Source organism: Scatophagus argus, chromosome 2, assembly GCF_020382885.2.
Source record: "Scatophagus argus isolate fScaArg1 chromosome 2, fScaArg1.pri, whole genome shotgun sequence".
In the NCBI taxonomy this organism is placed as follows: domain Eukaryota; kingdom Metazoa; phylum Chordata; class Actinopteri; family Scatophagidae; genus Scatophagus; species Scatophagus argus.
Window position 1 is genome coordinate 15,477,338 of NC_058494.1, and position 21,315 is coordinate 15,498,652.

Sequence of the window (21,315 nt, forward strand, 5' to 3'; positions counted from 1 at the left end):
GGTTGCAAGTTGCACTAGCATTCAAGAAAGGCCTGCTGTTTTAATAATGGAAAATAACCAATAGCATCATCAGTGTTTTCAGTATTTTTACGGAAGTACTAAAGCAAAGCTATGGCATGTTTTATGCGTAAAAATTAAAGCTTTGGGCCACTTAACTATGGGAATTTGAAAGTTCTTTATTCACAAATAAATGTATAACTCCAATGAAGAATAATAATTTAGCTTTGATGCTTAAAATAGAGGATGATTATTGTTATGGCAGAAATGGCTGTAGGAGCGCGATTGTTATGACACACTGAATGACTAAATAATGATGATCATTGCCTGCAACATCTGAACAGGGGAAAACAAAAGAGTTGAAGGGCCTCCTCCTCTCCCCTCCGTATGCCACTTAGTCATAACTGCACTGCTGCTGATTGGCATTTATTTGTGGCAGCTTCTCCTTGGCGTCTCAGCAGGAAGGGGAAGGGTAATGGTGGGTTGAGAGGATGATAAGGGGGGTTTAACCTTAATGGAGTCTGAAAGAGAGTGGGTGGTGAGGATAATAATTTAAGATAGGGTTGAAGGTTGGAGTTGCATAGATAAAAAAAAAAAAAAGCCCCATAACCTCCATTTTACTCCAGAGGTGGTAATGACTCCTGCTGGGCTGAGGCTGGCAGATCAGAGCTGTGTTTGTGTGTGTGTGTGTGTGTGCGCGTGTGTGTGTGTGTTTGGTGTGGAGATTCTCCTGTCTTTCCTGGCTGTTACACATTTTCTCCTCTTCGTAGTAGAGCCAAAATATGATCCAGAAATTTTTTTTCATGCTTTCCTGCAATATTTCTGGTTGTTCTGTATCAAGTATTTTGTGTCTTTATTGTTTCATTTTCTTCACTCTCTCAGTGTTTACAGGAGTAACGGAGCAGGTTTGATTTGAGGTTTGCTTTTAAGAAAAACCTGAAATCCTGTCATAACAGAGTGCATGGCATGATTTGTGTCATTGTCCCTCCCCTCAAACAGGTGGCGCTGAAAAAGCCCTAAGCTATGTAGTTCAGTCTCTTCTGTCTAGAAAACTGGAGCAAGAGTCTTGCACAAGGTCCTGTGGAGGATTAGAGCAGCTTAGTGTTTCAACTATTTTGTTTTCAAGCTTGTGAATGTGAAGGCGTGCAGGAGAAATGAGGCTTTTGCTGGCCATCACTCTCATTCTCCTCTTCCTATGTGAGTTTCTTTTTTTTTTTTTTTTTTTTGAGAAATGCTTTTAAACCAGTACACTTGCTGTGAGGCAGCCACATGACACATTTAATTCTTTATGTTCTTTTGTTTGCATACGCGTACGTTGCTCATTTTTCAGGGCTTCACAAGGCTCAGATGTCTAATGACACCTCGCATGGAGGACCTTGTGAGGTAGGCTTATGCAATTAAATGCCACAGTGGTTTGTAGGTCAAGAGATGGATAGGAAATTTTTAAAACAGGATGTAGTTACCAACACTTTTCTCCTAATTATTTTAACTTACAACTTACTTGTTACAGCCAATGGTTCAGTTTCAGCAGGGAAAAACTGTTGCATGCTATACCCATATGTGTTTCCTATTGCAGTCACAGTTTCCCTCAGCTCTGTGGAGCATTTCATCGTCTTTCAGCTCATTGTTTTGGTTTTCTGATCCATAACTTTAATTTCCGTCACTATCCACCCCCTCAGAGAGTCGTTTCCATTTGCAGCACGCAAACTTGCCCAACACTAAATGGCAGACAGGCACAGCTAGCAACAAGCGAGTGGAGTTACTGAAGCATTTAACAACTAAAAAGCCAGACATCTCCCTCAGGAGATGGCAGAGACCAAGCCAGAGCTAAAAGACTTATAATTGTCAGGTGGCCAGAAACACGATTTCAAAACAATGATAATGATGCTCCATGTCTGCTGAATAGATAGACAGCTGTGTGCTACCATGTTCAGTGTATCCACTTAAAAGGTGATCATATGTAATTTTATCACTGCTCTGCTAGACACCAGTTGCTTTTCATTAACATGTCACATTTCCATCTGCGTTTTTATTTATTTATTTTTTTTTATAAATCTTTTAGGCAGAATCCATGAGCAAGGCAGCAGTGTCTCTCCTCCTGTCTCCTCTGTCTCTGTACTCCTGGCTCACCTCCACACTGCTCAGGCTCGTCTTATCAGTCCCAGCTCTTGTCCTCAGCTCCCTCTATCACTCCGTGCTGCTGCTCCTGGCCTGGCCTTGGTGCGTTGCCAACGTCTGTGTCTCCCTGCTTCTGACCTGTCTCCATGTAGTCCTGTACCTGATTCACCTGGTCCTGGTGGTTGGGGTTGTGGCCGTTTTGACCTTCATGCAGCGCAAAACGGCTGACAGTGACACCACCAGTGAGAAAGTGTTGTACCTGCAGGAGAAACTGAAAGAGATGCGTCACACCAGAACCAGACCGAGGTTGTTTGGTCGTAGAGTCGTGCAGCAAGGCTGAATTCTGCTGTAAAATGATGTTATTGTGTGTTTCTTTGAATAAAAATCCTCCTCAGTTTGATTTGCACCAGCTTTTAACTTTATTTATCTAATGAACATACAACTGTGGATGCTTTTTACACAGAGTCCATCATTAAATTGGCTCTGGGACCCTGGCAACAGGAAAAAAAGCACTGATTAGTGTGCATCCTTGTGACCTAAATGAGGGTTAAAATATATCTGTGAGTTGCTGTTTTAACAAACAGCATGAGGTTGCCCACTTATCTATCTCTCTCATTTTCTCTGTCCTCATCTTTAGATATGGCTCCCCAATTATCTGTGGATTGTTGTGCTGTTTTCTTCCCATCTGCAGATGTTATCATTAGACATGTCTGTCAAATGGAGATGAGCGGATAAGAGAAAAAGTGAGAGGAATAACAGAATATTTTCTGCATTCATTGTGCCTTAAAATGTGTGTTTATACAGTGCAGTCCAACAGTGCAGGGCATGCAAACCATATTCCTGAAAAACACTAATAAAGGGAGTTAACAGGGAGAGAAACTACATGTGGTACAGGCGTTGAGCCGAAACAGCGAATGCTTGGCCAACCAGTAAACAGTACGTGCTGACACGCTGTGGCTTTCAGATCTCAGGGAAGCATTAAAAATTGTGTGAAAAAACAATTTAATCAAAACTATTAACACTCCAGCCTAAGGGTTTAGCCATAAAAAGTAATGGGTGAACTTTCTGCGCTGTTATAAATGTGTGTGAGTCTGTTTGAAAGAGACAGACGGAGAGACAGAGGGGAAATGAGGCTGGATCATAGAGATTTATTACATGGCCGTGGCATCCTAATTAGCATAAAGACTGGACCGGCCCACTCAAGCAGAGAATTAAAAACCTTAATTGTGCTGTCAGCCTTCCTCTCTCTTTCTCACTGTTGACTCTACTTCATTCCGCTTGCATTCATCTCCTCACGCTCTCCTCACACTCTCCTCTCTGCTTATGAAGTAGCCTCCGTCCATGCTGTTTAATTGTTAGTGATAAACGGGAAGCGGGATGTTTGTAATTGTCTCAGAGATGGGGGAAAGGACGACAGAGATCATCTGGAGGAAGGAGAGGAGAAGCAGGACAGAGAGAGTTTTCCTATTTGAAAAGAGAAGAGTGAGGAGGCCATTTATCAAATGTTTGTTCGAAGGAGTAAAATTGGCTTGGCAGACACAGGCGGAAAGTGCTAGTTGTATTTGAGCCGAGGCCAGACTGTGTCTGCATGGAGTGAAAAAGTTTTTCAGTATAACGCACTGTTCACATCATGTAGAATACAGAGATGTGAAAGATTCCCATGTTTGTGACTTGTGAATATTACCCATCACGGATCACCATATCCATTAAAATGAGGGTTCAAATTTCAGGCGCTACAATTTTTCATATATTGGAGCCCTGAGAAATAGTCAACTTTTGTCGGTGTAATTACAACTGAACACTATTTACATGTCTGCAATTGATAATTACGGTAACTCTGATATGACAGAATGCAGAGTTGATTGAGGAAAAACCAGGGAGTTGAAGGAAAGTCTGTGGAAAAATTGTTAAAGTCACAATTAACTAAATCAACTTTTGTGGACCATTTTATATTAACATTTAAATATTATAACACTTGAGTTTTGGTCTTTTATCAGGTGTGTCTCCTCCAAACGAACACACACTCTCAAGCCTTCAGTGCTTTTGTGTACGAGATGGCTAACTGCTAGCTTAAAGGATCATGACACACTTTTTACCTTGTTTACTCAAGACCTGCTTATTCCAATATGAACATTGTCCTGTTGCTGGGGATGTGACAATGAGTAAAAAGCAAATGAGCAAATGTCACAGAGATTAAGAACCACCACATTATCTCCTCCATTTTGATTCATTCTTTCTAGGTTTGTAGCACTTGTAACATTGTCACTGATATTAATCTTTGCTGTTGTGTTTTTGTACTGCATTTCTCAGACACCACCTATAAATCAAAGAGTAGGCTAGAAGAGTGGATAGGTGTTTTTTCCCTTTTTCTTCTTTTTTGTGTTGGCTGATGCTGTGTAGTTAGCAGTGCCATCAGATGATGAATCAAATGTCAAAAGGAATGTCAACTAGGAATAAAACAAGAAAAAAAATAGAAAATGGGTTTAAAAAAAAAAGTGTACTCCTACAGGTGAGCTGGGAAATGCAGTCCAGAAACACCACAGTCAAGAACAACGGGAATAATCAATCAAGGTTATTAGCAGACATTAGTCCATTCATCAAAATAAGAAATAATAGAAAAAGAGAAAATAAGAAAAAGTCACCAGAACTTGATGTGTTAGCTCAACGTGGGGGACAAAAGAGCTAGGCTGCTGACGTCTCAAGGGCCAGCAAAATAGTCAGCAGGAGGAAAGTAGGGAAGAAGAGATGGAGGAGGAGGATGAGGTGTATTGCGAGGGTCAGTCCTGTTTGTGCGTCTCTGCTGTCAAAGCCTCTCTCTTGCAGCAGCAGACGAGGTTAAGACTTAAGAGGCCAGCCCCTATCACACTGCCTCTCCCTCAGCACTGACAGCTCGCACACACACACACACACACACACACACACATAGTACATAGTACTCCCAACATGCATTGCCTTAAACTTTCCTCTTTACCCCATCCTCCTATCTCCTTTTTAACCTATCTGCCCTTCCCTCCCTTTATTCTTTTCCCTCTCTGTCTTTTGCTCTCCCGTTGCTTCAGTTTCCCTCATTGTTTTTCTGTTTCTATTTTTCTTCTTCTTCTTCTTCTTCTTCTTCACCCCTCTCTCTCTCTCTCTCTCTCTCTAATTGGTCTCTGCTAGGTTAGCTTAGACAGGCCTATTCATCATAGCACTATCCTCAGAGACAAACCCTCAGGGAGCGAAGTGGAGATAGACAGAGTCAGATGGGAGGGCGAGAGGGTCTGCCGCTTGTCAACGCATTCCTCTTCCCATTTTTTTCCCCTCCTTTCTCTTTTTCCTCTCCCTTTCTCCTTTCTCTGCTCTGTTCATAAATGTCAGTTTTGTGGGGGGTGGGGGTGTGGGGTAAGGAGGGAGGTAGGGGATGTAGACACATTAGTTAGACTATTAGTTCAACAAGCTGCTTCCATGCCTGTCAATGGTCTGACATGCACACGCTGACACACTCCTACACACACACTGTCTGACATTTGTTACATGTAGTATCTGTGTGAGAGAGTGATTGTGAGTGACGGTGCGAGGGGGAGAAAAAACTTTACATGGAACGACGTGTCTCGTCATTTCTGGTGTCCAAGGGGGGTCTTAATGACTGAAACACAGCACCTTAGCACTCTATACAAGGCCCTCTCATCTTTACTTCTGTCTCTGTGTAATCATCATCTCTGTGACTTCAGTCTGTGTGTGTGTGTGTGTGTGTGAACATGGACGTTGCTGTAAAGGGCAATGAGAGGCATGTAAAAGCTCTTTCTATGAGGTCCAAATGTCTTCTGTGATAAGGTCAAACCAGATTTTTTTCGTTGTGAGTCTGTCAGAGAGTTTCTGTTCATTTGATGAGCCAACAGTGAGAACAGCAGAGGACTGGCTTTTTGCTTTCCAACTCTGGGAATCTTTAAAAAAGACTTGCTCGAGCGGCACACTAATAAAACTAACTGATAAAAGGTGATGGTACAAACAGGTGGCATGCAAATACATGTGAAAGAGAGACTAAGGCCTCCTTGTGACCACTTGAAATAAAGCAATGTCAGCCTATAGTTCCTCATCACAGGTCACAAATGTCATTGGGTGATGACTCATTCAGCGAAAGAGTTTGGGCTTCGAGATGTAGTCAAACTCGTCTTGATTATCTAAAACACCTTTTTGTTAGGTCAAGCTGTGCACATGTCTGAAATGTGTTTTTTAAATGCTATCAATCCCCTTGATTACTAATAATCGTTCCCAGAAATCAGGCCCAGAAAGAACCATGTTATAAATAATGGATTACATTTACAAGTCTATTGCACATTTTCAGTGATGTTGCTACACCCAGACAAACAACATATGAATACAAGACAAATGCACACGTGGAGATGAACAGTGTTGAGTAGAAAGACAGCAAAGATGGCAGTGAGAGAAGGGCAGCAAACACAGGAGCAGTCATGAATATGCAAGACATGTATTATCACACTCCCCGCTCCATCCTCTTCTCCTGTATGTTTTGTCAGTTTTCCTCTTCCCTCTCCTCCTGTTTGATTCAAAGGCCCTGCTCTCTCCTTTCTAATATCTCTTGTGCATCTCTTCTTCTTGTCAGCCCCCCCTCCCCACACACACTCTTTCCTGCATGAGCCCCTTTTCGCTAATCAGCTGAGGCCCAATTATGCTCAGTTGGCCCCATGCCTTCTCCCTACAGGGGCTCTGGAGGGCCAAAAAATACTGATGCTGAGTGACGTTAATTTGCATGACTTCTTGGCCTCCATAAGTACCACTGTTGTCTATCTCCTGCTCTTGTATAGGAAGCTAGAGGAGGAGGAGAAAGAGTAGAGGGAGGGGAGGTAGAACATGTCAGTACCTATTCATGTTATGTAATCTGGAGTAATAGGCAGGAAGTAAAGAGGGCTGAAGGTGTGGCACTGCTTTCTAACTAAGTGAACACTGGTAAACCCTCATTTTTCAGGCAGATGTTGATTTGACATATCCTATCAGGTCTGCACCTGACACTGAATGTCGTTGAAGACCAAATTCCAAAAAGGTCCCACAGTTTGCATAACACAACACCCACGTCTCTCAAACTTCATGCCCCCTTCCCAGTATTGTCAGACTGGGCAAAGCTCCCACCAAAGCTATACAGGACATTTCACAGCTTATTTAACAGACTGTGTAGTGCCTCCCATGACCAGTGCATCTATCTGACACTGTAAACCTGGGGAATAGAAGTATGTTGGCATGGGAATGTTGGTTTGTTTCTTGGACTCTGGGGGTAAATAAATAGGATGAGGAAACATGCAGAAGGTCCACGAGGAGCCACATCTCAGTTTCTTCCCTCAGAAGCCCAGTAGCATACAGCTGTTGTCAAATTTCATTCAAGTGTGAAAATTAAGTGCGAATGGCACGTGCCATACGATGTGTTTTTATATGACCTCACAGTAATGCCTTTTGTTGGCCAGTAACCAAAACGAGTTTGGACGCACACACACACACATCCACACACAAAAATGCACTGTGCCATTCTGGTGTCCTGGGCAGGAACCCAAGCTGCCCAACAGCCCGGCCTGTGTCTCAAGCTGGGTTTGTGCTGTTTTCTGTGTATGGTGTGTTGTCTCCATGTTGTGTCTTGTGTCTTATTATCACCCCTCTCCCCCTTGCTCCATCTCCTCCTTTCCTCTACAGACACACACACACACACACACACATACACACCTCTGCCCCCTCCTGGACTCGGCCAGCAGCCAAGACGGCAGCACTGGGATACTCCATTCTCTCAGGGTGCTTTCGGAGAGGAGAGGGAGGGGGTTTAGCTCTGCCCCTTCACCCCCCACTCAGTTCCAGACAGACTCTCTGAGATGAGGTCTGTGTCCCCTGGACGAAAGCTGTGTGGCAGGGTCACACTGAGATACAAACAGCCTCCTGCTCTAGAAGTCCAGACTGACACTGGATGTTAAGGAATGTGGCTTTTATTTACCAGCAATAAGTATGAGTGTGTGTTGTTGTTTGTATGCATGTTGACTTGGATAGAAAATCACATGTGCTGCTAAGTACTGACCCAGGACCTTTAACTTCCAAAAAATTATTTTTTTTATTCTGAAGGACCAATAAAATTATGGCAAATATTTACAAATAATTACTTCTTAGCTTCACATTACAGGTACATAATAATTCACCAACAACAGTCACTCAGGTGGACGGATGGACAGGTACACAGACTGAGTATGAAGAGATGCATCAAGCAAACTGCAATTTAATAATTCACAGTCAACTCAAAACCAGGAAATAAAATAACAATAATATTAACAATAAAAATATGAAAAATAAGCATAATATCAAATTCACCATTTATTTCCAGTTTTCTGAACAAAATTGGTCACAATTCAGGAACAAAAAAACAAAACAAAACAATAAAAGAGAGAACTCAAGTGATATGATATCTTTGGCAAATTCGCACTGCAGTAAAATACATTCAAATATTAAGACAACACACAACACACAAAGAGAAAAAACACCAAGTTTTGTTTGCAACTACTAGAAAATTGAATAAAAAACATACACATTTTCTTAAAGAAGCATTTCTTTTTACTTTTTTTAAATCCTCCCCTCCAGAATATTCGAAGGCATTTCTTATCTTCATTTTGTGTCTGTATCTGTAAGTCTTTTCTGCTATTTTATATGGTTTTTGTACAAGAATCTATCATTTAAAACAGGCATGAACAGGCTTTGGTGAATGTTACAGATATGTTTTATCTTTTTTGTCGCATTTTGATTTTGTAGAGTAGAGCAAGCTGATTCATTGAAATCTAATTTTGTCTTTGCATTCTGCTGTATTTCTTTCTGTCTATTGTTTGCTCTTTTTATTTTTTATTTTTTACCAAAACATTACAGATATAAAGATTTCTTTAACACCCCAGATAGGAAGCCATGGACACAAAAAACTCCAGATTGTTACACGAAAGGCCACAGTAAGGTGAAAAATCATGTTATCTTTTTTTTTTTTTTTTGATTGAAACATCTGCTTAAAAAGCACAGTTGATTTTTGTAGACTGAGTCCTGTGTATTTCTCCTCTTCCACAGTTGAATAATATTAAGATGTACAGAACATTGTAACACTTCAGTATGAGATCTGTCCAGAGCCTAGTTATATCAGCAAGCATGAAACAGATTGTGCCACTAATTGCTGTCAAGATGTGATGCTGAAATCCCCTCAGGTTTCACGAAGGCAGTAGCCATTTTCATGGATTCATATTGAGATACAGTCATGCGGCGCGCGCTCGGTGAGAAATCATAATAAAGAAAAAAAATTCATTTGCATTTATTTCAGTTTCCTATTTGATTCGGAGCTGGGATAAATATGAAAAGAAGAAGAAAAAGAATCCGAATGCGATTGTATTTTCATGGACAGTAAACTGCAGTAAAGCTGGAAATGGATCATCTTTGTTTGATCTGAAACTTGTGTTTCTTTGTGTGTTTTAAATGCTCTTTTTAGGTACATGAGAAGAAAGGAGAATATGTGGTATACTCTCGCAGAATATTCGTGGCCAAATAAAAAATACTGGCAGCGATATTGCCATTGAAATGACCTCGCTTTGGCACAAAACACCACTGCTTCATTCCCATGCAGAATTTCTGACAGGACAGTGAGCATCACGTCTGAATAGTCAGTGAGAGAAGTAAGAAAGGAGAGGGAAAGAAGGACTAATGGGACTGTTTAAAGAAAGAGGGAGGACCTGTTTTTGAGGAAGGTCACAGGCCTGAAATCAACAGAATACTTTTAATATTCCTAATCCTGATGGATCCTGGTGGTGTGTCAGTACTACAGGAGGGGAGAGGGGAGAGATGGGGGGAAGACGAGTGCACAAGATATGATGAGATTAGGGTTGAGGGAGGGGGAGAAAAGAGACGGGATGAGCTTCTGATGGCACAGCAGGTTTGGCCTCCCCTGGGGAACACAGGGGCATGAGAGGAGGGGCGATCACCACTCCTCAAAGGACAAAGGGAGGGTGTGTGTGCCTCTGTTCTTATATTTATGTGTGTGCATGTGTGTGTTTGTGTGTGTGTGTGTGTGGCCCCGCCAAGCTTCCTGCTGTACCACCCACAATCACAGTCCCCTCTCATAGCTGCAAGTCAATGTCACGGCTGCCAATCGAAACGCCCGCGGGCCAATGAGAACCCATTCTCTCCCCATGTGAACCAATTAGGTCAAAGCAATGGCAAGGCAAGCTGTGTCACTATGAGATGCATAGTTAACAAATAATCCTGTTAATGTTTCACTGGATTCTTGGCTACACTGGAGAACGGGTGTTGAATTTGGCCGGCTTGGTGGACTGGATTCACCTACTCAAGGAGAACGACTTTCAATCAATATTTCCTCATGTTTACAGTGTTGTGTGTGTGTGTGTGTGTGTGTGTGTGTTTGAAAATGGGGTGCAATTCTTTTAAAAGATACTCTGTTTGAATTAATGAACAGACATTTAATATATCTGTAACTTACTTGGCTGTTTTATATATTTTGTGCCTTTTTCTTTAGTGTTCAATCATGGTGAAGCCGGTGGGACCTGTTTAACTCTGACCCAGGAACATTTATCACATATCATGGTCCTACATGAATATCTCAGAGAACTTAGACATTTCAGCCAGACATTCACTCTTGAAATTTGCAGCGGAAGAATATTGAAAATTTAAACTGAGTGTTTGGTTGGAAATCTTTGTCATAAGAGTCTAGAGCTATGGCGGTGGCTCTGGCACTGAGTACTTGTAATATACTTACAATACCAGTTCTAACATGCAAATGTATAGTTTGTTCGATATCTTCAACATCAGCATGAATCAAAGTATCAGACAAATTCAAAGTTTGACTTTATGATGTTGAGATGAAAAGTCAGGGGATCATCAAAGTTATTGCTATTTATCCCGATGGAATCATGAATGTGTATAACAACATTTTATGGCAATCCCTCTAAAGTTATTGAGACTTTTCACTCAAAACCATATGCCTACCCTATGGTAACACTACAGTTAGCCTGGGCTTTGGGTCCTCTGAGAACCATGCATGTTTATACCAAACTTCATAGCAAATCATGAAATAGTTGCACAGTTAAAATCTCTATCTATTCCATCAGAAAATGACTCTTGTGTTAAAGTCATTACAACGCAGGACTGTTTCTTTGTTCCCTCACTGAAGAGCTGCTCTTCACTCACTGGTGGCTCAAAACTATACTGCTGAAATACTAGCGATTAAAACTGTAACCTCATTTATGCATCTTCAGGCTATCAGTGGCAGGACCGACTGTGCTTTGATTTTTACATGACTTATACTGACTTTAACCAAATAGGCTTTTTTTGTTATTTTCCAGCAGCTTCACATTGTTAGTGGATTGTTAAGAGGATTTTCCATCAGATGAGTTTGCATTTTCAACATTATCCATGTCACAAACCTTATGAGTCAATCTGTGGCTGAAATATCAGTGCCAAACCATGATGTGTATCTACAGGGCACTGCATCAAGGCTAGGTCCTGTAACCAGAGATGCAATGCTTCTCTTGGTAGAGTATGTAAATTATTATATGATGTTAGTACTTAAATTACTACCAGTGCTTTGTGGAATGCCTTACATAATCTACAGCCTTGTGTTCGCACAGGCAGAGTTTTCAGAGGGACACTGAATGTCATTTTGAGCGATGTGTGGTCAGTCGACGGGGCGGGGGGTGTTGACATATAAAACTAAAGGCACTGTCCTTGTTTTCAGCTGGTGTGGTTCAGGTTCAATAATGCCTCATAAAGATCAAGAGAGAACGACAGAAATAAGGAAAGGCTCCTGCTGTGGTGCATGCTGGCAGCACAGCGGGCGAGCCATCATAAGAATCTTCTTTAGAGTTGTGAGCGCACAACTTTTAAGGTCTACAAATGTAAAAGGATCCACTCTATCACTATTTCAAAACCCAGACACAACAAAGATTGAGAAGCTAACAGCTTTGTTCAGTGTTTATAAGTATATGTTTATATAGCTATATTTTACGCCTCACATTGCAGATTTGGTGCCTCCAATATGTTAGCTAGTAAAAATACACGGTAGCAATGAGTGCTACGGTCAGCCACACATACCCAAAACAAACAAAGGAACTAAAGATATGTAAACACTTGCAGACAATGGCTAAAACAACACCACATACCTCTTAGTCTTTTTTTATTGTAAAGAAAACTTCATCACTAAAATCTAAATTCAAATGTGAATACTTGAAATTGCTATTGACATTGTGACTTCTCTTCTCATTCACTGATTACTGTACAAATCTTGTATGGACAGAAGTGAGACAGGAAGCTAAGTACAGGTTAAGGACAATATTGCCCCCTTGCAAGATCAACACCGTGGGCCTCTCAAATATTTGAGAGGGCTAACACACTGATTTCAGATCAGTGCTCATGGGCAAATTGGTCCTACTTTGTCTGTACACGATGGGTAAGGCCTCAACCCTGGTGTCATACATTGTCACAGCGCAGAACTGATGTAGAAGAAAAACGTAAAGAAAACAGTTTCACCTTTTTCACGCAAAAAGCAATGCTTTTATAGAAACCATTTCAGGATGGCAAACAGCACAAGGACAAGCACTAATAAAGGGGAGAAAAAGAAGAGGAGGAGGAAGAAGAAGTACTTAATGATTCTGAAAATGAAGTCAAAAAATAACTGGCGCCTTTGAATGATGATTGAGTCTCTTTGTGCTTTTGTAGTTAGTCAGCCGATCCACTGGGGGGGGCCATCTTTGGGGAGATTAAAGAGAGAACGAGAGCGAGAGAGAAAGAGAGGGTGCCACTAACTGCTTCTCAAAGTCAAGGATGGTCCCTTGCTATGATGGTCCTTCCGAGTCGGGTCCTACGGAGGACTGGCAAGATTCTTTATTTTGAAACACATAATTTGAAACAGGCTAGTGAGACTGAATCATTGCGTCATTGAAAAGGTCCCATTTTAAATGCATATTGCACCATCTGCAACACTGCTCCTTCGCTGTCATTCACCATTTTTAAAAAGGCCGGCATAGCATCATACGCATAGACAACATTTGGTGACGATAGAGCTCCACCCGGTTATGACTCATCATTAAAAAGAAGGACTGTGCACGTAGAATTGTGGGTACTTTCAGAGGACATACATCCTGAACATTGGAACAGTCCTTCAGCGACATTTGACGACATAGAATCCTTGAAATTCAGCCGTTTGAGGATCCTTCCTTGACTTTGAGATGCAACTACTGTTTCCAGACTTTTCTTTTCAATATTCAGGAAGCAGATAAAAATGGCATCTTATTCAACGGCATCTGTGTCAACTGATACCAGGAAACAAACTATAAACAGGAAAATCGCAATCGGACCATATTTATAAACAAAGACTTATTTTCGTACTGAAAGATTAAGATTTCATATTTCACTGCATCGTTGTCATCATAATCATCACTATTCTAGCACAACAGTGTGACACATATATAAATCATTACAGGCATTCACTCATATCACGGAGTGCAGCGCAGAAAAGCTTCTCAATATATTACTCTGTGTCTCCTCCATTATAAATAGCTCTTGATCAGGACTAAATCTTGGCTGGGGAGCTAGGATAGCACCTTTCTATACAAAAACACTCCCTGGTGAATTTGATCTTGGTCTAATGTCAACGTGTATATTGTTCATTTTACAGTTGAAGGCTCAGATTTTAGGCTGTGCTTTACAGAAAGGCCTACCTGTCAGTCAGTGGCATTCAAACCACTTTGAATGTATAAGTGGATATTAGGATATAGTTTGGGACACACTGGGATCTGACTACATCTGCTGAAATTGACCATTTGCTAAACCCCACCCACAAAGAACCATTATCCTATCATAGCTTAACAAGCGTATCTATTCACAGCCAAGTCCCCAGGAAGAGTGCCAAGCTTTGAAGAAACTTTGACAAAACATGTAATTACAATGTCTTGTGATGCACAGGGGACCAACGAGCCCTTTTACCATAAGCTTTCATCGAGTAAGAAGCAGCTGTAAAACGGTGATAATTTTTTTGAGCATCACAAACCTTGCAAATAACTTATTATCAGAATTTGATCTGTTTGGTATGATAAAATTTGGGAAGTCTAGAACAGCCACATGATTAAATATGTGATTCATTTTTGCTTCTTTAACATGTTTATTGCCTGCTAATGAATTATTAATTACATACATGCTAAAGATAATAATAAAAATGATCTTAAGAGCAACATTTTAAGTAATAGCAGAGTTAGCCAAAGTAAGTAGTTTGTGATATTGCTCACTACGTCAGAATTTCTTTTCTGATCTCATTAACTAATCACATTAGCTTGTAAGGTTACAAATAATGTTAAAGAAAAGGTCTTGTTTATAACGAACACACTCATTGTGTATCCTGGATATAATCAGGTCTGTGACTGTGACTATTCTGTTTTTTATTGTATTTGGAGTAATTCACCTAAAGTTATTAACTTAATAAACTAGCTAACTAGTTGTACAAAGAGTTGTAATTTTAGTCAACAAAATCAATGGCTTCTGGCTGGAATACCCCTCCTTGGAATTACGGACACATTGTTTTTCAAAGTCACTAAGTTTTAATGGTAAATCTGTAAGCATGATCATTGTAAACCGCATATGCGAGACAAGAAAAACAACACTAACTAATGGGGCTTAGCAAAGGTCAATTGTAACTGAAGACTCCTATTTAAAAAGTAGAATATCCCATTTCTTAAGTATTGTGATCTCACGGGAAATGTGTGGAATCTATAGCAAAGAGACTAACGTGATAATGATATGGTTCGTTTTGGTCATTTAAAGTTATGGGAATTGGATTGTCTTTACTTCACCGTAGCATGGCATAGAAAATTGATTGATTGATGTTAGGGCATAAAAGGACTGCTTGTTTGAAAAAGTGAATATACTCTCATCAGTTCAAAGAATTTAATCAAAAAAAATTCCCAACCTAAAAACACAACATTTTACCCAGAAGATCACAATACCGTTTCAATCACTGCTCCAAAGACGTCTTGGATTTGTAGATGACCGGTTAAGAGCAAGGTAGGAATATCAAGCCTTGATATATAATGAGAGGATCCAAATTTACGTGCTTACAAAATCTTCTGAATCAGTTACTGACAGTGCCTTACCGGTAATTTAATACCCATACATTTTGTCTGTGTTGGCTTAAGTGTCAATCAAAGAAAATACAGGTTTCACTGACGTCAAAAACTTGAAATCTTCATCCTCATTGCCATCCAGGTGCAGGCAGGTTTGTACTGAGCAGTGCTGGTGCTATCCATGCCTCCCTCCCTCATCCCTTTCTCCTTATCCTCCTCTTCTCTCAGAGGGAGGGGTCAGTGGCGGTCATAGGCGGAGGCTGTTGCAGTGGCAGCAGGGCCCGCCCCCCGTGATGTTGCACTATAGTAGTACGGTGACCCTGAGAAGAAACACAAACATTCAGTTCTTTTATATAAAACTAAAAACATGGAATATTGAACATTGAACGAAAACGAAATTTGTTGAAAGACTGTTTTCTGCAACTTGGGTCGTGTTTTTATAGTTTTGTCTGGAAACATCTACTATGAAGCTGACAGTTTAACCAGATTATTTAAACACCCGTGAATTCAATTTCTGGCCACTTGGGGCTGCACAACCAGCTGTGCATATGTTGATATAATGAACATGTTAGCAAACAGTTGCCTACAGATCCAGTGGTTAATGCTGCGATGATTAGTTGAAAACAATTTTGTTGATTGATTCATCATTTCACTCATTTTTCATGGAAAAACGTTAATATTTGCTGGCTCCAGCTTCTTAAATGTAACAAGTTGCTTTTGTTGTTCATGATTATAAATGGAGATTCTCTACTGTATGCCTATACTCATAGAATCTGGAGTTATGATACCCAAACAGCCGTTGGTTACGTATCGGTTCTGGACTGTTGCTTGAGCAAAAGAAACATTCGGAGATGACACTTTGGGTTCTGGGAAATTGTGATGAGCATTTTTCACAATTTCTTTACATTTTATAGACCAAATAATTCATCGATTAATTGTACAAGTAATCTGCAGATGTATTGGTAATGAAACAAATTGTTGGTTGCCATTCTGTCCAGTAGGTCTACACACAGAGAAACATTACTATTCATTTAAAGTTGTGTTCCTGGCCACCTGATGCTGAGATGTCTTACTCCTGAGGGAAACTGCTGACTCTCAGGGTGCTAAAAGTTCCACTTTGTTTACCACCGACTAGCTGGTGATTAGATTACCTGATAAGATGTCGTGTCAGTATGCCATAAATTAATAAATCTTTTTTAGTGCATCTATTCAGTGTGTGGGCACTTTATTGCTTTTTTTTTTACTTGTTGCCTAGGCACCTGATATGTTGGGATGTGCTCACACTAACTTGAAGCAATTTCTTTAAAACTTGTTCGACTGTCTTGTGCTTCTGGTCTTTTTCCATTGGACTTCTGTACAAATGTCACGTTCGCAGATCTGAGCAATTAACTTGGCGAGTGTAATTTCTTATAACCGATAGGAATGATGGTTAAAATGACAAAGAAAAAAATGAGACCCAAGTTGTAATAAATCTGAATTATCCTTTCACTACTTGGGGTTACTGAAATGCTGTGTAAATGTGAAACGAGCAGCTTCAATTTTCTGTTCAGATTATATTTTACTTTGAATATGAGTAGTCAAAGGCAGGGATGAGATGACATGTGCTGATGAAGCTAATGACAGAAAAAATTAGTCTCCTTGTCGTGTACAACCAATAAAATGAACTCAGTGTACTTTCTGTCACTCTTCTCGCCTTACCTTCACTCTCTCGCTTTCACACACACACACACACACACGCACGCACACACGCACACACTATCTAAGTGACAGTCTAAGCTGACACACTGAGTACAGCTCTACTACCTCTGATCCCTTGAGTCTATTCTCTCCTCAGGGAAGAGGTCAATTCAATACTGTAACCCCGAAGACACACAGAAACCCACACACCTTAATACACACAGAAAAAACACCTCTACACACACACACACACACACATGCACGCACACATACAAACTTGTCTCTGTCACTTCCATCAATCAGGCCAGCTGTGTGTTGACAGGTTATGTCTGTCCAAAGTCCAGGTAATCTCAGGAGGCTCTTTGGGGAAGTGAGGCATTAAGCTGGACTGACAAACTATTTAGTCTCAGTCAAGACTTCAGACACCCTCGCTCCCCTTTTGCCTATTTTTTTAAACCCACTTCTCTTTCATTTTTCACCTCTACTCCCATCCTCCCTTCACTGCCTTTCCTCCGCATCTCAGGCTCTCAACCATCAATGTTAAATCTTTCAGTATCTCCTAATGTGCATCTTGTTCTCATATTTTGTGGCTGCTCGTCCGTTATCATACTTAACCTCCTTTAAAATCTCTTCCTCTTCTTCCCCACCATCATTTTGTCTCATCATTGCATTTTAGTTTACTTATTAATTTGCTTTCTCTGTTTCTTTCTTTCGTTCCTTCTTTCTTTCGTTCTTTCTCCACCTACCTTGCATCTGTCCTGCCTGGCTGGTGAAGAGACTGGAGGAGCAGCCGATTTCCGTCCCCAGGAGAGACCCATAATCCTGCTGAAACACTGGGGACAGAGGAGTGGGGGGAAGGAGGGAAACGAGAGGTGAGGAGAGGAAAGGGTGGGGGCACACTATAGGTCAGCACGCCACTGACCCTTCTCACCTATTGACCTTTACACCACCACCCCCTGACCACTTCACCTTTAAACGTGACCCATTAAATGGTTCCCAAGACAATGACTTTGACACTGACCAGTTTTTGGATCAGGGTTAATTTTTTACTCTTAAACACTGATGCAGAGATGTGAAGACAGTGTTGGGATGTCTTTCAGTGTAACATTTGCAATCACAGTTCTTTAAAGTTGAAGTTTTACTTGTCTCATCTTAAATTAATGGCGATTGATGGATTTTGTCGTTAACTGGTCAATAGCAGTGATGCACTAAGACCATGAATCCTGATGCTTTAGCTTCTAGCTGGTGGAAGAATGACCAAAGTGTGAAATATAGGTAGTCAATAAAATCGTCTATCATGGGATAGATAATTTTATATGAGGATATTGAGATACGATGATGGTATAAATTTTTTGGAAAACCAATTGAGAAATTATGAATAAATTTTCCTGTAGATCAAATACCAAAGAAATCATTGTGCATAAAGCAGTCCTACTCTGCAACATTATCCACAGTGGCCTCATACACCAGACATAGTATTTTATTGTAATATAACTCAGCCCTGGCGGAAAAGTAGAGGAAACGTTTTAAGCCACAGTAAAATGTGACAACAGGTTTTAATCATTCAACAGGAAACATCTTTTTCTGTATTTCTGGTGCTGAATTCTGCTCGGTCTTCACTATTAAAGTGAGAATGAGTGCATGAAAAATAAAAAAATAAGTAGTCAGAGGGAACTTCCTCCACAATAACTGTATAACATGGCATCCTGAAATCCTGATGATTTATGCAGATAAATGCCTATTAATCTGCCCCAACCCCCGTCTCTCTATGTCTGTCTTCCCTTTTCTTCAAATCCATTCACACCCTAAATTGCCAGTCTTTAAAAAAATCCCTCCAAAGAGCCATTAGTATGTCTATGATGTATTGTACTGTATAGTACAATACAGAATGAAATGTAATGTAATGACAAAATGAACAGTGGAGCATGAAAGATACAGCATATTACAAGAGAGTATTAGAGAGGCTGGAGCTGGGATGTGAGGTAGAATGAAATGAAAGTCACTGAAACAATTATTGATCCAGTTCTGGTGAGCAGAACTGGGTGCAGAGATACTGGGCACACCTACCTAATAAACTGGGGTTAGGAAATCTCCACGATTCATTGTACGTGGAATACTGGGGATGGGAATACGGACTTCCGGAAAAATCTCCCCCTGAAAGGAAGCACAAAACAAGAAATGGAGCACGTTCAGAAACAACAGAGGAAGGGGATGTTTTACTGAGGTCATAACATTTTGAGCTGAAGTTGCTGGTTTGGATCATATTCAGCACAATGGTGGCAGGTGGCTTGTTTGTAAAGGCAGTGACAAATAATGAACGTTATCATTTGGTTTGAAGGACTTGTTCAGACAGCAGATACAGTGAAGCTTTAACCTGTCCTTCATTTTCAGTGGAACTGTTTGCAGACTAGTTGAGACAGTCGAGAGTGACTGAACTGGAGATCTCAGCAAGACTTTAGTGATCCTCCCATACAGTGGATGATAGCTTAGCTTTTCTCCCTCATTTACTACATACTGTCTGGGGTCTACTCTTCCTCTTGTCTTAGCCTCCTACTCTTCCTTTCACCCCTTTCTCTTTTTTTTTTCTCTCTTGTCGTCTGGCCTGCCTGACTACAGCCCGCCCGTCACCCTTCACATCAAAACAACATTCTCCCCTATTTCTTCTCCTCTTTTTCCATCTCTCTGCTGACTTGCTCTCGTTTTTCACTCTTTTCGCTCTTTCTTTCTTTTCTCCTGAACCTTCTCTCCTCCCGGGGGATCCCTCTCCCATAGCTGACAGTCACAGACCCTGATGCACCCCACCCCCCGCCCCAACGCTCCTCTCTCCCTCTCGTTCTGTCGGTTCTGCCTCACTGCTCCTCTACACCCCCTCTGAGTGTCAGCCCCCCTGCTGCAGAAAGAGAGAGAGAGAGAGAGACGAGGAGAGAAGAAGAACAGCTGAAGAGAGTTGCTTGCTTAATGAAGGTATGATATTAGACAGAGCGGACAAAAAGGAGGATAATTTGCCTGAGAAGTGCTGAGATAAAACATGGCGAGGCTGGAGAAGCAGAGTTGGGAGATTATCTCCTCCACTCTTTCCTGTCTGCTCGGGGATTCAGGCGGCTTCAAATGAAAAGAATTTAGATGTCGAGACTGTTTGTGTGTGTATTTGGATGTACAAGTTTTCTTTCTCACACCTCCTTTTGTGTGTTTGCTTATGTGTGTGTGTATGTTTAGCTGCGTCTGTCAGGTGGGGTCGGGATGCGGTCTCCATGGCATCCGTGGGTGCGAACATCCTCCCCTTGTCATCACTGTAGTGACGGCAACATGTCAGGTTGTTTAGGAGACGAGGGGAGGGAGGGGGAGAAGGGGGATGGAAGGAGGGGAGAGGAGGCTCAGGGGTCTCCCTTGTGTAGCTCAGTGTCAAGGTCGCACACACACACACACACACACACACACACACACACATGCACACTGTCAAAAATAAACACACAACAACCGCATGCCAGCACACACATAAACACACACCAACCCAAACACACACACAAATATGCTGTCAAACCTGAGGATAGGATGGGGTGAGTGCAGGGGGACAGGGTTGCCCATCTTTAGACGTACATGTCCACTGAGAGTGTGTGTGTGTGTGTGCGCTTGTGTGTGTGTCGCCCCCACAAGTGTATGTGTGTGTCACAGACCGAATGATCAGGAAATCACGGAGACAAGAAACTTGTAAACAACATTGTTTTGACTTTGTTTCACCGGTTGTGTTGCTTTTGTGTTTCTCCCTTTATTTCTCTGCAGTATATTTCACACTGACCACAAGCACCACTGCAAGACTCATAGAGAGAGAGAGAGAGAGAGAAAGAGAGAGAGAGAGAGAGAGAGAGAGAGAGAGAGGAGAAGAATGGCGGTCCAGGATTGAAACACAAAAGCGCCGTAGAAGGCGGAGTGGAAGGGAATGAATGAATTAGTCGTGGGTCACTGGTGATTCTCATTAAAAACAAATTACTAATGTTGAGGAGGGACAGCTGTGCTACTGTGGCTGGTTTCTAATGATACACAGAGAGACACACACACATGCATAGCACAGGCACAAACACACACACACATATAGGTGCACACAAACGCACACACACACGCCACCCCCCTGGGAGCACTGTCAGCCATAGCATAGACAGACAAGGAGGAGGAAGTGGCAAACCTAAGTATACCCCCCCGAAGACACGCTGACACACACACTTACACACATGCACATTCAGCCAGTGAGAACTGAAACAGATATGAAGGCACAATTGTAGATCTGCTCAGATGAAGAGAGGTGGCAGAATTACTGCAAAGGAAAGTCAAGTGCCATGGCGCTTTTGGTACTGAGAAAAGTTGAAATTGTTCGAGTCAGTGTAATCTGTATCTGTGTGTGTGTGTG

General features: G+C 41.4%; 1 protein-coding gene and 1 long non-coding RNA gene across 4 annotated transcripts in view; one reads left to right on the forward strand and one right to left on the reverse strand.

Annotated features, from left to right (window-relative positions):
• Positions 1-716: 716 nt before the first annotated feature.
• On the forward strand, positions 717-2,521 carry LOC124053761. Its single transcript, XR_006842222.1, has 2 exons — positions 717-1,194; positions 1,328-2,521. It is a non-coding gene; the product is annotated as an uncharacterized LOC124053761 (long non-coding RNA).
• A 6,530-nt stretch (positions 2,522-9,051) lies between these two features.
• pax5 (paired box 5) overlaps positions 9,052-21,315 on the reverse strand; it is a 61,149-nt gene continuing 48,885 nt past the window's right edge. For all 3 annotated transcript variants that reach the window (XM_046413344.1, XM_046413331.1, XM_046413339.1), the window contains exons 9-11: positions 18,981-19,067; positions 17,660-17,746; positions 9,052-15,556 (exon numbers count right to left, since the gene is read on the reverse strand). In XM_046413344.1, the coding sequence (XP_046269300.1) occupies positions 15,474-15,556; positions 17,660-17,746; positions 18,981-19,067 (257 nt within the window). In that variant the 3' untranslated portion in view covers positions 9,052-15,473. The remainder of the gene's footprint in view (positions 15,557-17,659; positions 17,747-18,980; positions 19,068-21,315) is intronic.